General features: G+C 46.4%; 1 protein-coding gene across 2 annotated transcripts in view; it reads right to left on the bottom strand.

Annotated features, from left to right (window-relative positions):
* The window catches only part of PAK2 (p21 (RAC1) activated kinase 2), a 220,684-nt gene that overhangs the window by 66,676 nt on the left and 139,702 nt on the right, over positions 1–14,306 (bottom strand). For both annotated transcript variants that reach the window (XM_063915569.1, XM_063915568.1), the window contains exon 9: positions 3,063–3,111. In XM_063915569.1, coding sequence (XP_063771639.1) covers positions 3,063–3,111 — 49 coding nt within the window. The remainder of the gene's footprint in view (positions 1–3,062; positions 3,112–14,306) is intronic.

Raw genomic sequence — 14,306 nt, 5'->3', positions numbered from 1 at the left:
AAGGGATTTTTAATACATCCCTGATAGCAAGAATGAGGGGCTCAATACCCTGTGCAGAAGTGGGATCCTCTATATTAGGTTCAAATTCTTCCCCCTCCTCCTGTACTTCTTCCTCGGATTCTGAGAGTAAATCCGGCAGCCCACGTTTAAGTGGCCCTGAACTAAGGAAGGGGGGGGGGGGGTTGTTTGTCATCGGCCTTAGCAGCTAAGTCTGCTACAGCCTGTTGCAGTTGTTGTGTCTTCTGAGTATTAGCAGTGAGCTGAGAGGACATGTCTGCCATCATAGTTTTTATGGCATCGAGCCAGGATGGCTCCTGACCCTCCCCCCCAGTCTCATCACACACTTGTAAAGACTGACTGCATTGTTCACATGATAGGGAATCAGTTGAGGAGGGAGTGAATCTGGTGTGACATACACTGCATAATTGGTGTTTGACCATGTTTACAGAAAACAACACACACACACACAAGGTACAATAGCAATCCTGCCCTTACTGTATGTGAGAAGGAGAGTGAGAGGGGGACAGCACACCCAAGCATGTCGGATTCAGTAAATCTGCAGGCTGTATATATATATATATATATATATATATATATATATATATATATATATATATATATATATATATAGAGTGGAGGTATCCTTCCCCACCTGTGGCTCAGGTGTTAGCAGCGAAGGAAATGAGGCGGCACTCCATGGACTTATGCAAAACAAAATGTTGTATTCAAAGCATAGCGACAACAAGTAACATCGTGTCCAAAGAAACAAAATGCAGGTATCTTACAATGTTTCAAGGCATGGCAGCCTTTTCATCAGGTAAGTAAACCCTGGTGCTGTGGAAAACAGAAAATAAAGAACCAAACCAAACCAAGAGCACCAGGGTTTACTTACCTGATGAAAAGGCTGCCATGCCTTGAAACGTTGTAAGATACCTGCATTTTGTTTCTTTGGACACGATGTTACTTGTTGTCACTATGCTTTGAATACAATTTTTTTTTTGCATAAGTCCATGGAGTGCCGCTTCATTTCCTTCGCTGCTAACACCTGAGCCACAGGTGGGGAAGGATACCTCCACTGCATTACTATTAGGAGGGCACCCTGGCATTTATTCATTTTTTCTGAGTGCCGGATGTTTTCATTTGTGTATATATATATGCTACCCCTTGATGAAGTCAGACCAGACGAAACGCGTTGGGTGATTCCTGCTACTATTGAAGTCCTCAGTTAAGCTGCTTTTTCTATTTACGGAACTTTTTATCTACATACATATTTTTTACATAATTTTAGACACACAGCTGTTTCTAATGATTCTTATCTTCTAAGTACTTGAATTTTTAGCACTACTTTTATCGTAGTCATTTTTTTATTATTGTTCATGTCCTTTGCAATGCTTTTTTGATAACTTTTTAACGGATTTTTAAAGAAGCATTCTTGTATGTTGCCTTTTTTTATGTCCAAAACTTGTCTAAACGTTCATTGTAAAATAAACCCTGTATTGTTTTTAAAAAAAACATCTTTTTAGTCTCCTAGCTTATCTACCACCTGTGGTCGCTCTGATCTTATTTGCTTTTTCCAATTTTCTTCTATCCTGCACACGTACAAGTGTAGGTTTTACCTAAGATCGAGCAGACGCCCCATAAATAAAGGGGAGTGGCATATAGAGACCAGATATTTCACTAGGGTATATCATAGACATACTGTGAAAAATTACTTTCTACTGCATTTTTTGGCGCTGTTAGCTCACCCTATATACATATATATATATATATATCTCACAATAGAAACCGGAGTTCTTGTCCTTTCCAGGACACTAGTTTGTGCATAATAGCATCTCTCCCCCTGTTTCACACCCCTGTGCCAGTTTCCTGCGTATCCCGGAGTGCCTGGAGGAGCTGCGTGTCCTTGCTGCTGCAGCCCTAAGCAGAGGAAGACGCCAAAATGCTGCTGGTCCCACTCTGAGGAAGCTCCGCCCCCTGTAATGGCGCCAGAGCTATTTAGATATTTATACTGGCAAAGTCTCCTAAACAGTGTAAAACCTCACATGAATGCCAGTTTTTCACTACCACTGCCAGTGTACACAGGGGGGTTATAGTGGGTCCCCCCAGGGAGGGTCCCGTATGCCACCCCTGCGATTGCGCTGCACCAAGAACGGGGGGACCCCCCTAGCGGGGCCCCCGGGTTTGTACTCACCACTCTTCTCACCTTCAGGCTTATGTTAGGGGTGTGTGGCGTGCTGCGATTGCGTTCGCCAAGGCGCAATGCCCTGCAATACCAACAACCTCTCAGGACGGTGGTCCTGCAGGGGAAAGCGGCTCTGACGCCTGAAGAGACTTGTAATCATCCCCCCCTAACTGCCACGGTGCAGGTATACTGTTGCCCAAACAGAATACCGAAAATAACAAAGTTTAAAATAAACTGAAGAAAAAATCCTCTGGAGCTCCCAGAGTGTGCATCCTCTCCTGAGGGCACATTTTTCTAAACTGCCTGTGGGAGGGAGCATAGAGGGGAGGAGCCAGCACACCCAGCTGAAGAAATTTAAAGTGCACCGCCTCCTTTGGACCCCATCTATACCCCATCGTACTAAGTGAACCCCAGTATCCCTTATGGATGTTAGAGAAACATGGATACTGTTTATGGACCTTGTTCCCATCAGAAGGGTGTAAAATTATTTTCTTTCTCAGAGACAGTGCCAGAATATTCTTTTAATTTTTTCTAATATGTATTTTTACATGTGTGTTTATTGTTGTTTAAAAGAAAACATTTTTATACAATTGATCCATTGTATATGTTTGATGTAGAATAACAACTCATTGCGCTGGTACCATTTCACATTAATCACCAAGAGAGAGGGGTCTGAAGCAGGCTGTATGTGTGAGTGGAGATCAGTATCGGACTATTCTTATAACCTACTGTAAGACGTTTGCATGTGACAGAAGACATTGAATAATACGCACTTCCCCAATGTATAATTGTAAAAGGCCAGGATCGGGCAACACAGGATGCACAAACATCTGCTGTATTTAATAGAATGATAATGTTATTACTCATTAATGAGTCTTACCTCTTGACCAGTGGCTACATCAGTAGCAGTGAAGACCGTCCCGGAGGCGCTGAAAATATAGAGCATTAGTTACGCTTCATTCATAATGGATAAATAAGCATATTCCTATTGTAAACTGTGACACTCGAAAGAAAACATCCTCTAGCGCACATGAGGCAAACCACAGCATTTACCAGAGTCTCATATTTCAAAACACAGTGTACAGATGTGCCCACATACATCTAGCCTCCTAGCACGTTACTGAGAGTGTAAAGGTCGCACAAGCTAATTGGTATTTGTCATATACACAGTAATTACACCCACAAATTGCTTGTCATATACTCGTTAATTGTAATAGGTGGGGGGGTACATCAAATTACTAAGAGAGGAAAAGAAATGTCCACTATGTGGTGCACAGGGTAATTCTGATATATATTTAAAATATAACTTATATTAATACTTTATTAAAAAATTTTTTTTAAAAAGCCAAATTTAAAAATAAGCAAGTGTTGAAAGAAATGAAAAAAAAAGTGTGTTAAAAAGATACTATGGGGTAGAAGTATTAAACCTGGAGAAAGTGATACAGCAGTGATGAAGAAGTGATAAGTGGAAGGTGATAACGCACCAGTCAATCATTACGAGTTTGAAAAATGACAGTTAGGAGCTGATTGGCTGGTGCATTATCACCTTCCACTTCACTTCCTTATCACTTCTCCAGGCTTAATATACATCTACCCCTATATGTGACATGGTGCCATTATATTCTTCCATAAATTGTTCAAAGAAAAAAAAAAACCTGTGGTTTTTTTTTTTTTTTAAATGTTGTCTAATGACCTCATGAGTTAGATAAATTTATATTCTTGCTGTTTATTGTGTTACATAATGACCAAAGTATATAATCTCTATGTAAATATTTAAGAATTGGGTCCACCCATCACACGTGTTGGAATTTCATTTTATATATATATATATATATATATATATATATATATATATATATATATATATATATATAAAAAATGTAAGATTTTCAACCTACCGGTAAATCTTTTTCTCCTAGTCCGTAGAGGATGCTGGGGACTCCGTAAGGACCATGGGGTATAGACGGGCTCCGCAGAAGACATGGGCACCTAAAAGAACTTTCTAGTATGGTGTGCACTGGCTCCTTCCTCTATGCCCCTCCTCCAGAACTCAGTTAGAGAACTGTACCCAGAGGAGATGGACAATACGAAATACGAAAGGATTTTGTTAATCTAAGGGCAAGATTCATACCAGCCCACACCAATCATACCATATAACCTGGAATACACCTAACCAGTTAACAGTATGAACAAACAACAGTATCGGTCCAAGACCGATTCTAACTGTAACATAACCCTTATGTAAGCAATAACTATATACAAGTCTTGCAGATTTTCCGCACTGGGACGGGCGCCCAGCATCCTCTACGGACTAGGAGAAAAGATTTACCGGTAGGTTTAAAATATTATTTTCTCTTACGTCCTAGAGGATGCTGGGGACTCCGTAAGGACCATGGGGTTGATACCAAAGCTCCCAATCGGGCGGGAGAGTGCGGATGACTCTGCAGTACCGACTGAGCAAATGCTAGGTCCTCATCAGCCAGGGTATCAAACTTGTAGAATTTAGCAAAAGTGTTTGACCCCGACCAAGTTGCTGCTCGGCAAAGCTGTAATGCCGAGACGCCCCGGGCAGCCGCCCAAGAAGAGCCCACCTTCCTAGTGGAATGGGCATTTACTGAATGCGGTAACGGCAATCCAGCCGTAACATAAGCCTGCTGAATCGTGTTACAGATCCAGCGAGCAATAGTCTGCTTCAAAGCAGGCGCGCCAATCTTGTTGGCAGCATACAGGACAAACAATGCATCTGTTTTCCTAATTCTAGCCGTCCTTGCTACATACATTTTTAAGGCCCTGACTACATCCAGGGACATGGAATCCTCCAAGTCACTCGTAGCCACAGCACGATAGGTTGGTTCATATGAAATGAAGACACCACCTTGGGTAAAAATTGAGGACGAGTCCTCAATTCCGCTCTATCCACATGAAAAATCAAGTAAGGGCTCTTGTAAGACAAGGCCGCCAATTCTGACACACGCCTCGCAGATGCCAAGGCTAACAACATGACCACCTTCCAGGTGATAAATTTTAACTCCACTGTTTTAAGGGGTTCAAACCAGTGTGATTTAAGGAACTGCAACACCACGTTCAGGTCCCATGGTGCCACTGGGCGCACAAAAGGAGGCTGGATGTGCAGTACTCCTTTTACAAAAGTCTGGACTTCTGGAAGAAAAGCCAATTCCTTCTGAAAGAATATTGACAAAGCCGAAATCTGTACTTTAACAGAGCCTAGCTTTAGGCCCATATCCACTCCTGTCTGTAGGAAGTGGAGAAAACGACCCAGATGGAAATCTTCCGTAGGAGCATTCTTGGTTTCACACCAAGAGACATATTTCTGCCAAATACGGTGATAATGTTTTGACGTCACCTCCTTCCTAGCCTTTATTAGAGTAGGTATGACCTCCTCCGGAATACCCTTCTCCGCTAGGATCCGGCGTTCAACCGCCATGCCGTCAAACGTAACCGCGGTAAGTCTTGGAACAGACAGGGCCCCTGCTGTAACAGGTCCTCTCTTAGAGGAAGAGGCCAAGGATCTTCTGTGAGCATCTCCTGAAGATCTGAGTACCAGGCCCTTCGAGGCCAGTCTGGAACAATGAGTATTGTCTGTACTCTTTCGTCTTATGATCCTCAACACTTTTGTGATGAGAGGAAGCGGAGGAAACACATAGACCGACTGGAACACCCATGGCGTTACCAGCGCGTCTACTGCTATTGCCTGAGGGTCCCGGGACCTGGCACAATACCTCCAAAGCTTCTTGTTGAGGCGTGACGCCATCATGTCTATTTGAGGAACTCCCCAGAGACCCATTATCTCTGCAAAGACTTCTTGATGAAGTCCCCACTCTCCTGGATGGAGATCGTGACTGCTGAGGAAGTCTGCTTCCCAGTTGTCCCCTCCCAGAATGAAGACAGCTGACAGAGCGCTTACGTGATTTTCCGCCCAGCGAAGAATCCTGGTGGCTTCCTCCATCGCGACTCTGCTTCTTGTCCCGCCTTGGCGGTTCACATGAGCTACTGCTGTGACATTGTCTGATTGAATCAGAACCGGTAGGTTGCGAAGAAGATTCTCCGCTTGTCGAAGGCCGTTGTATATGGACCTTAGCTCCAACACGTTGATGTGTAGACAGGACTCCTGGTCTGACCATAGTCCCTGAAAATTTCTTCCTTGGGTGACTGCTCCCCATACTCGGAGGCTCGCGTCCGTGGTTACCAGGATCCAGTCCTGAATGCCGAACCTGCGACCCTCTAGAAGGTGAGCACTTTGTAGCCACCATAGAAGAGACACCCTGGCCCTGGGGGACAGTGTTATTTTTTGATGTAATTGTAGATGGGACCCGGACCATTTGTCCAGAAGATCCCATTTAAACGTCCGTGCATGGAACCTGCCGAAGGGAATGGCCTCGTAAGTTGCCACCATTTTCCCCAGAACCCGAGTGCTTTGATGAGCGGACACTCTTTTCGGCTTTAGTATTTCTCGGACCATGTTCTGGAGGTCCTGGACTTTTTCCAACGGGAGGAAAACTTTCTTTTGTTCCGTGTCCAGTATCATGCCTAGGAACGGTAGTCGAGTTGTCGGAACCAACTGTGACTTTGGTAGATTGAGAATCCACCCATGTTGTTGAAGCACTCTCTGAGAGTGTGACACGTTCTCCAGTAATTGCTCTCTTGATCTCGCTTTTATCAGGAGATCGTCCAAGTATGGGATAATTGTGACTCCTCGCTTGCGCAGGATCACCATAATTTCCGCCATTATCTTGGTGAAAATCCTCGGGCCCGTGGACAGCCCAAACGGCAACGTCTGAAACTGATAATGACAATCCTGTACCGCGAATCTCAGGTACTCCTGATGAGAGGGATATATGGGGACATGAAGGTAAGCATCCTTTATGTCCAGTGACACCATAAAACCCCCCCTTCCAGGCAGGCTATCACCACTCAGAGCGATTCCATCTTGAATTTGAATCTTTTCAGGTACATGTTCAGGGATTTTAGGTTTAAAATGGGCCTTACCGAACCATCCGGCTTCGGAACCACAAATAGGGTTTGAATAATACCTGTTGGCTCAGGGGAACCCTGATAATCACTCGCTGTTGACACAGCATTTGAATTGCAGCTAGCACTACTTCCCGCTCTGGGGTAGAAGCTGCCACCTGTGCGGACTCCCGCAGGGGAGCCCCAGCGTCATGCGGTAGACTTAGCGGAAGCCGGGGAGGACTTCTGCTCTTGGGAACCAACCAGCCGCAGCAGGTGTCCTCTTGCCTCTACCCTTACCTCTGGCGAGGAAAGAGGAGCCCCGACCTCTTCTGGATCTATGCGACCGAAAGGACTGCATCTGATATTGTGGGGGTTTCTTTTGCTGTTGGGGAACAAAAGGTAAAAAGGTCGACTTACCCGCGGTAGCTGTAGAGATCAGGTCCGCGAGGCCGTCCCCAAACAATACATCACCTTTGTAAGGTAAAACCTCCATATGCCTTTTTGAGTCTGCATCCCCCGTCCATTGGCGGATCCATAAGGTTCTTCTTGCCGAAATAGCCATAGCATTGGCTCTTGAACCCAGTAAACCAATGTCTCTTTGAGCGTCCCTCATATATAAGACTGCGTCCCTAATATGAGCTAATGTTAACAAAATTGTATCCCTATCTAGGGTATCAAGGTCAGCTGACAGTGTATCCGTCCAAGCTGCTACTGCACTACATACCCATGCTGACGCAATTGCCGGTCTAAGCAAAGTACCAGTATGAGTGTAGATAGACTTTAGTGTAGTCTCTTGCCTGCGGTCCGCAGGATCCTTGAGGGCCGCTGTGTCAGGGGACGGTAGCGCCACCTTCTTGGAAAGGCGTGTTAAGGCTTTGTCCACTGTGGGAGAGGATTCCCAACGTACCCTGTCCTGTGTAGGGAAAGGGTAGCCATAAGAACCCTTTTGGGAATCTGCAGTTTCTTATCTGGAGTTTCCCATGCTTTTTCACATAACATTAATTTCATGGGAAGGAGGAAAGTTTATAAGTTGTTTCTTTCCCTTAAACATGTGTATCCTCGTGTCGGGCACCGAGGGCTCATCAGTGATATGTAACATCTTTTATTGCAATAATCATGCACTGAATACTTTTTGCCACCCTGAGGTGCAATCTTGCTTCATCATAGTCGACACTGGAATCAGAGTCCGTGTCGGTATCTGTGTCCCTTATTTGTGAGAAGGGACGTTTCTGAGACCCCGACGGGTCCTGTGAGTCGGTATAATCCGTAGATTGATTACCTGCCGACGCACTGGACTCTGCTTTGTCCAGTCTTTTATGCAGTGAAGCTACACTAGCATTTAACATATGCCACATATCCATCCAATCCTGAGTCGGCACCGCCGACTGAGACACACCACTCATCTGTTCCACCTCCTCTTTGGATAAGCCTTCCGTTTCAGACATGCCGACACACGTACCAACACCCCACACACACTGGGATATAACTATAAGGGGACAATTCCCTAAAGAAGGCCCTTTGGAGAGACAGAGACAGAGTATGCCAGCACACACCAGCGCCAACTGACCCAGGAAAAAAAAAAAAAACCCAGATAGCGCTTTTATATATATATAGATATATAAATGTATATAGATTTCCCCACTCACTGCGCCTTAATTATGTGCCCCCCTCTTTTTTTTTCAGCCCTCTGATGCTCAGCAGGGGAGAGTCCGGGGAGCCAGCGTTCTCTGCAGTCTCTGTGGAGAAAATGGCGCTGGTTAGTGCTGAGGGATCAAGCTCCGCCCCCTCGCACGGCGGGCTTCGGTCCCGCTCGTGAATTTGAAAAAAATGGCGGGGATCCATAGTTTACTGCCTCCGCAGCCTAACTACATACTTTTTTGCCTAAAACTAGGTTTATTGCTGCCCAGTGCGCCCCCCCTGCGCCCTGCACCCATCAGTGCCATGTGTGTGTGTAAGTGTGGGAGCAATGGCGCGCAGCTTCCTGCTGCGCGCTTACCTCATGAAGATCTGAAGTCTACTGCCGCCTGATGTCTTCTTATGTCTGACATACTCACCCGGCTTCATTTTTCCGGCATCTGTGAGGAGGATGGCGGCTCGGCTCCGGGACGAACCCCAGGGTGAGACCTGTGTTCCGACTCCCTCTGGAGCTAATGGTGTCCAGTAGCCTAAGAAGCAGAGCCTATCATTTAAGTAGGTCTGCTTCTCTCCCCTCAGTCCCACGATGCAGGGAGTCTGTTGCCAGCAGTGCTCCCTGAAAATAAAAAACCTAACAAAATTCTTTTTACAGAAAACTCAGGAGAGCTCCCTGTATTGCACCCTATCTCCTCTGGGCACAAGATCTAACTGAGGTCTGGAGGAGGGGCATAGAGGGAGGAGCCAGTACACACCATACTAGAAAGTTCTTTTAGGTGCCCATGTCTCCTGCGGAGCCCGTCTATACCCCATGGTCCTTACGGAGTCCCCAGCATCCTCTAGGACGTAAGAGAAATATATATATACCCTCATACATATACACATACATATACACACACATAGAGCCGCACTCATCTAGTGCGGCTTCATCGCATACAAGCACTACCGGCGTGACTAGGCGACCCGTCCGCCTAGTCACGCCGGGAGCGCAGACACGCGCTCCCATTCTAGTGAATAGGACGGAGCCACGAGTAGCGTGGCTCCATCTGTGTGTGTGTATATTATATATATATATATAATATTATATATATACACATACATACATAGAGAGAGATGTTAACCGTACTAGGCTAGCGAGTTGGTGGGTGTATGCAAAAGATAGGTCTGTGGATGACATTCACAGACATGTTGGGCGGTATTAAATTCTTTTCACCCCCTTCAACACCCATCTTGTTTCTGCTGACGGGCGTGGTATAATCATTTCAGCAGGCTGAAACCTTTACGCAGCTAAACCGGATTACTATGGGCGCGATAACGGGGATCACTTTAGAAAGGAGATTGGGTGTGATATATCATTTAAATACCGCCCATAGTGTTGACTGACACGTCAGTGAATCTGGCTGTGTGTTAGGGTGGGCGGTTCACTTGCTGCAGGGGCTGACGTCATAGCCAGGCAGGCAAATTTAAATGCCCACCTGGCTGTGATGCGAGACCAATGCATCAAGGGGCCGATAGCTTACTTGGATCGGCAGCATTGCCGTCAAGTTGTGACGGTGTGTTCCCAGCTTAGAACTAAAATTTATATTATATTTATGTTCTTTGGAAAATTGTATTATCTCTATTTTAGATTGAATTATCCAAATTCTTGTATAATGAATATTGGGGGTAATTCCAAGTTGATCGCAGCAGGATTTTTGATAGCAATTGGGCAAAACCATGTGCACTGCAGGGGAGGCAGATATAACATGTGCAGAAAGAGTTAGATTTGGGTGGGGGGTGTTCAAGCTGAAATCTAAATTGCAGTGTTAAAATAAAGCAGCCAGTATTTATCCTGCACAGAAACAAAATAACCCACCCAAATCTAACTCTCTGTGCACATGTTATATCTGCACACCCTGCAGTGCACATGGTTTTGCCCAGTTGCTATCAAAAATCCTGCTGCGATCAACTTGGAATTACCCCCATTATTGCCATAAAAATAAGATTTTACTCACCGGTAAATCTATTTCTCGTAGTCCGTAGTGGATGCTGGAAACTCCGTAAGGACCATGGGGAATAGCGGCTCCGCAGGAGACTGGGCATAACTAAAAGAAAGCTTTTAGACTACCTGGTGTGCACTGGCTCCTCCCACTATGACCCTCCTCCAAGCCTCAGTTAGGATACTGTGCCCGGAAGAGCTGACACAATAAGGAAGGATTTTGAATCCCGGGTAAGACTCATACCAGCCACACCAATCACACCGTATAACTTGTGATACTATACCCAGTTAACAGTATGAAATATAACTGAGCCTCTCAACAGATGGCTCAACAATAACCCTTAGTTAGGCAATAACTACATACAAGTATTGCAGACAATCCGCACTTGGGATGGGCGCCCAGCATCCACTACGGACTACGAGAAATAGATTTACCGGTGAGTAAAATCTTATTTTCTCTGACGTCCTAGTGGATGCTGGAAACTCCGTAAGGACCATGGGGATTATACCAAAGCTCCCAAACGGGCGGGAGAATGCGGATGACTCTGCAGCACCGAATGAGAGAACTCAAGGTCCTCCTCAGCCAGGGTATCAAATTTGTAGAATTTTGCAAACGTGTTTGCCCCTGACCAAGTTGCAGCTCGGCAAAGTTGTAAAGCCGAGACCCCTCGGGCAGCCGCCCAAGATGAGCCCACTTTCCTCGTGGAATGGGCTTTTACTGATTTAGGATGCGGCAATCCAGCCGCAGAATGCTCCAGCTGAATTGTGCTACAAATTCAGCGAGCAATAGTCTGCTTAGAAGCAGGAGCACCTATTTTGTTGGGTGCCTACAGGATAAAAAGCGAGTCAGTTTTCCTAACTCCAGCCGTCCTGGAAATATAAATTTTTAAGGCCCTGACTACGTCCAGTAACTTGGAATCTTCCAAGTCCCTAGTAGCCGCAGGCACTACAATAGGTTGGTTTAAGTGAAAAGCTGATACCACCTTAGGGAGAAATTGGGGACGAGTCCTCAATTCTGCCCTATCCATATGGAAAATCAGATAAGGGCTTTTACATGACAAAGCCGCCAATTCTGACACACGCCTGGCCGAAGCCAAGGCCAATAACATGACCACTTTCCACGTGAGATATTTCAAATCCACAGTTTTAAGTGGCTCAAACCAATGTGATTTTAGGAAACTCAACACCACGTTGAGATCCCAAGATGCCACAGGAGGCACAAAAGGGGGCTGAATATGTAGCACTCCCTTTACAAATGTCTGAACTTCAGGCAGTGAAGCCAGTTCTTTCTGGAAGAAAATCGACAGAGCCGAAATCTGGACCTTAATGGAACCCAAGTTTAGGCCCATAGTCACTCCTGACTGTAGGAAGTGCAGAAAACGACCCAGCTGAAATTCCTCTGTTGGGGCCTTCCTGGCCTCACACCACGCAACATATTTTCGCCAAATACGGTGATAATGGTTTGCGGTTACCTCTTTCCTGGCTTTTATCAGCGTAGGAATGACTTCCTCCGGAATGCCTTTTTCCTTTAGGATCCGGACTTCAACCGCCATGCCGTCAAACGCAGCCGCGGTAAGTCTTGGAACAGACAGGGCCCCTGCTGTAGCAGATCCTGTCTGAGCGGTAGAGGCCATGGGTCCTCTGATATCATTTCTTGAAGTTCTGGGTACCAAGCTCTTCTTGGCCCATCCGGAACCACGAGTATCGTTCTTACTCCTCGTTTTCTTATTATTCTCAGTACCTTTGGTATGAGAGGCAGAGGAGGGAATACATAAACCGACTGGTACACCCACGGTGTCACTAGAGCGTCCACAGCTATTGCCTGAGGGTCCCTTGACCTGGCGCAATATCCAGTTTTTTGTTTAGGCGGGACGCCATCATGTCCACCTGTGGCCTTTCCCAACGGTTTACCAACAGTTGGAAGACTTCTGGATGAAGTCCCCACTCTCCCGGGTGTAGGTCGTGTCTGCTGAGGAAGTCTGCTTCCCAGTTGTCCACTCCCGGAATGAACACTGCTGACAGTGCTAAGACGTGATTCTCCGCCCATCGGAGAATCCTTGTGGCTTCTGCCATCGCCATCCTGCTTCTTGTGCCGCCCTGTCGGTTTACAAGGGCGACTGCCGTGATGTTGTCTGATTGGATCACTACCGGCTGGTTTTGCAGCAGAGGCCTTGCCAGACTTAGGGCATTGTAAATGGCCCTCAGTTCCAGAATATTTATGTGTAGGGACGACTCCTGACTTGACCAAAGTCCTTGGAAATTTCTTCCCTGTGTGACTGCCCCCCAGCCTCGAAGGCTGGCATCCGTGGTTACCAGGACCCAGTCCTGTATGCCGAATCTGCGGCCCTCTTGAAGATGAGCACTCTGCAGCCACCACAGTAGAGATACCCTGGTCCTTGGAGACAGGGTTATCAGCCGATGCATCTGAAGATGCGATCCCGACCACTTGTCCAAGAGGTCCCACTGAAAAGTTCTTGCATGGAACCTGCCGAATGGAATTTTGCTTCGTAAGAAGCTACCATTTTTCCCAGGACTCGTGTGCAGTGATGCACCGATACCTGTTTTGGTTTCAGGAGGTCTCTGACTAGAGATGACAGCTCCTTGGCTTTCTCCTCCGGGAGAAACACTTTTTTCTGTTCTGTGTCCAGAACCATCCCCAGGAACAGTAGGCGTGTGGTAGGAACCAGCTGTGACTTTGGAATGTATAGAATCCATCCGTGCTGTTGTAGCACTTCCCGAGATAGTGCTACTCCGACCAACAACTGCTCCTTGGACCTCGCCTTTATAAGGAGATCGTCCAAGTACGGGATAATTAAAACTCCCTTTTTTTGAAGGAGTATCATCATTTCTGCCATTACCTTGGTAAAGACCCTCGGTGCCGTGGACAGTCCAAACGGCAGTGTTTGGAATTGGTAATGGCAATCCTGTACCACAAATCTGAGGTACTCCTGGTGAGGATGGTAAATGAGGACATGTAGGTAAGCATCCTTGATGTCCAGGGATACCATGTAATCCCCCTCCTCCAGGCTTGCAATAACCGCCCTGAGCGATTCCATCTTGAACTTGAATTTTTTTTTATGTATGTGTTCAAGGATTTCAAATTTAAAATGGGTCTCACCGAACCGTCCGGTTTCGGTACCACAAACAGTGTGGAATAGTAACCCCGTCCTTGTTGAAGTAGGGGCACCTTGACTATCACCTGCTGGGAATACAGCTTGTGAATTGCCTCTAGTACAGCCTCCCTGCCTGAGGGAGTTGTCGGCAAGGCAGATTTGAGGAAACGGCGGGGGGGAGACGCCTCGAATTCCAGCTTGTACCCCTGAGATACTACTTGAAGGATCCAGGGATCCACCCGTGAGCGAGCCCACTGATCGCTGAAATTTTTGAAGCGGCCCCCCACCGTACCTGGCTACGCCTGTGGAGCCCCCGCGTCATGCGGTGGACTCAGAGGAAGCGGGGGAAGAATTTTGATTCTGGGAACTGGCTGACTGGTGCAGCTTTTTCCCTCTTCCCTCGTCTCTGTGCAGAAAGGAAGCGCCTTTG

This window comes from Pseudophryne corroboree, chromosome 4, assembly GCF_028390025.1.
Source record: "Pseudophryne corroboree isolate aPseCor3 chromosome 4, aPseCor3.hap2, whole genome shotgun sequence".
Classification (NCBI taxonomy): Eukaryota; Metazoa; Chordata; class Amphibia; order Anura; family Myobatrachidae; genus Pseudophryne; species Pseudophryne corroboree.
This window is presented reverse-complemented; position numbering and strand designations above follow the sequence as displayed.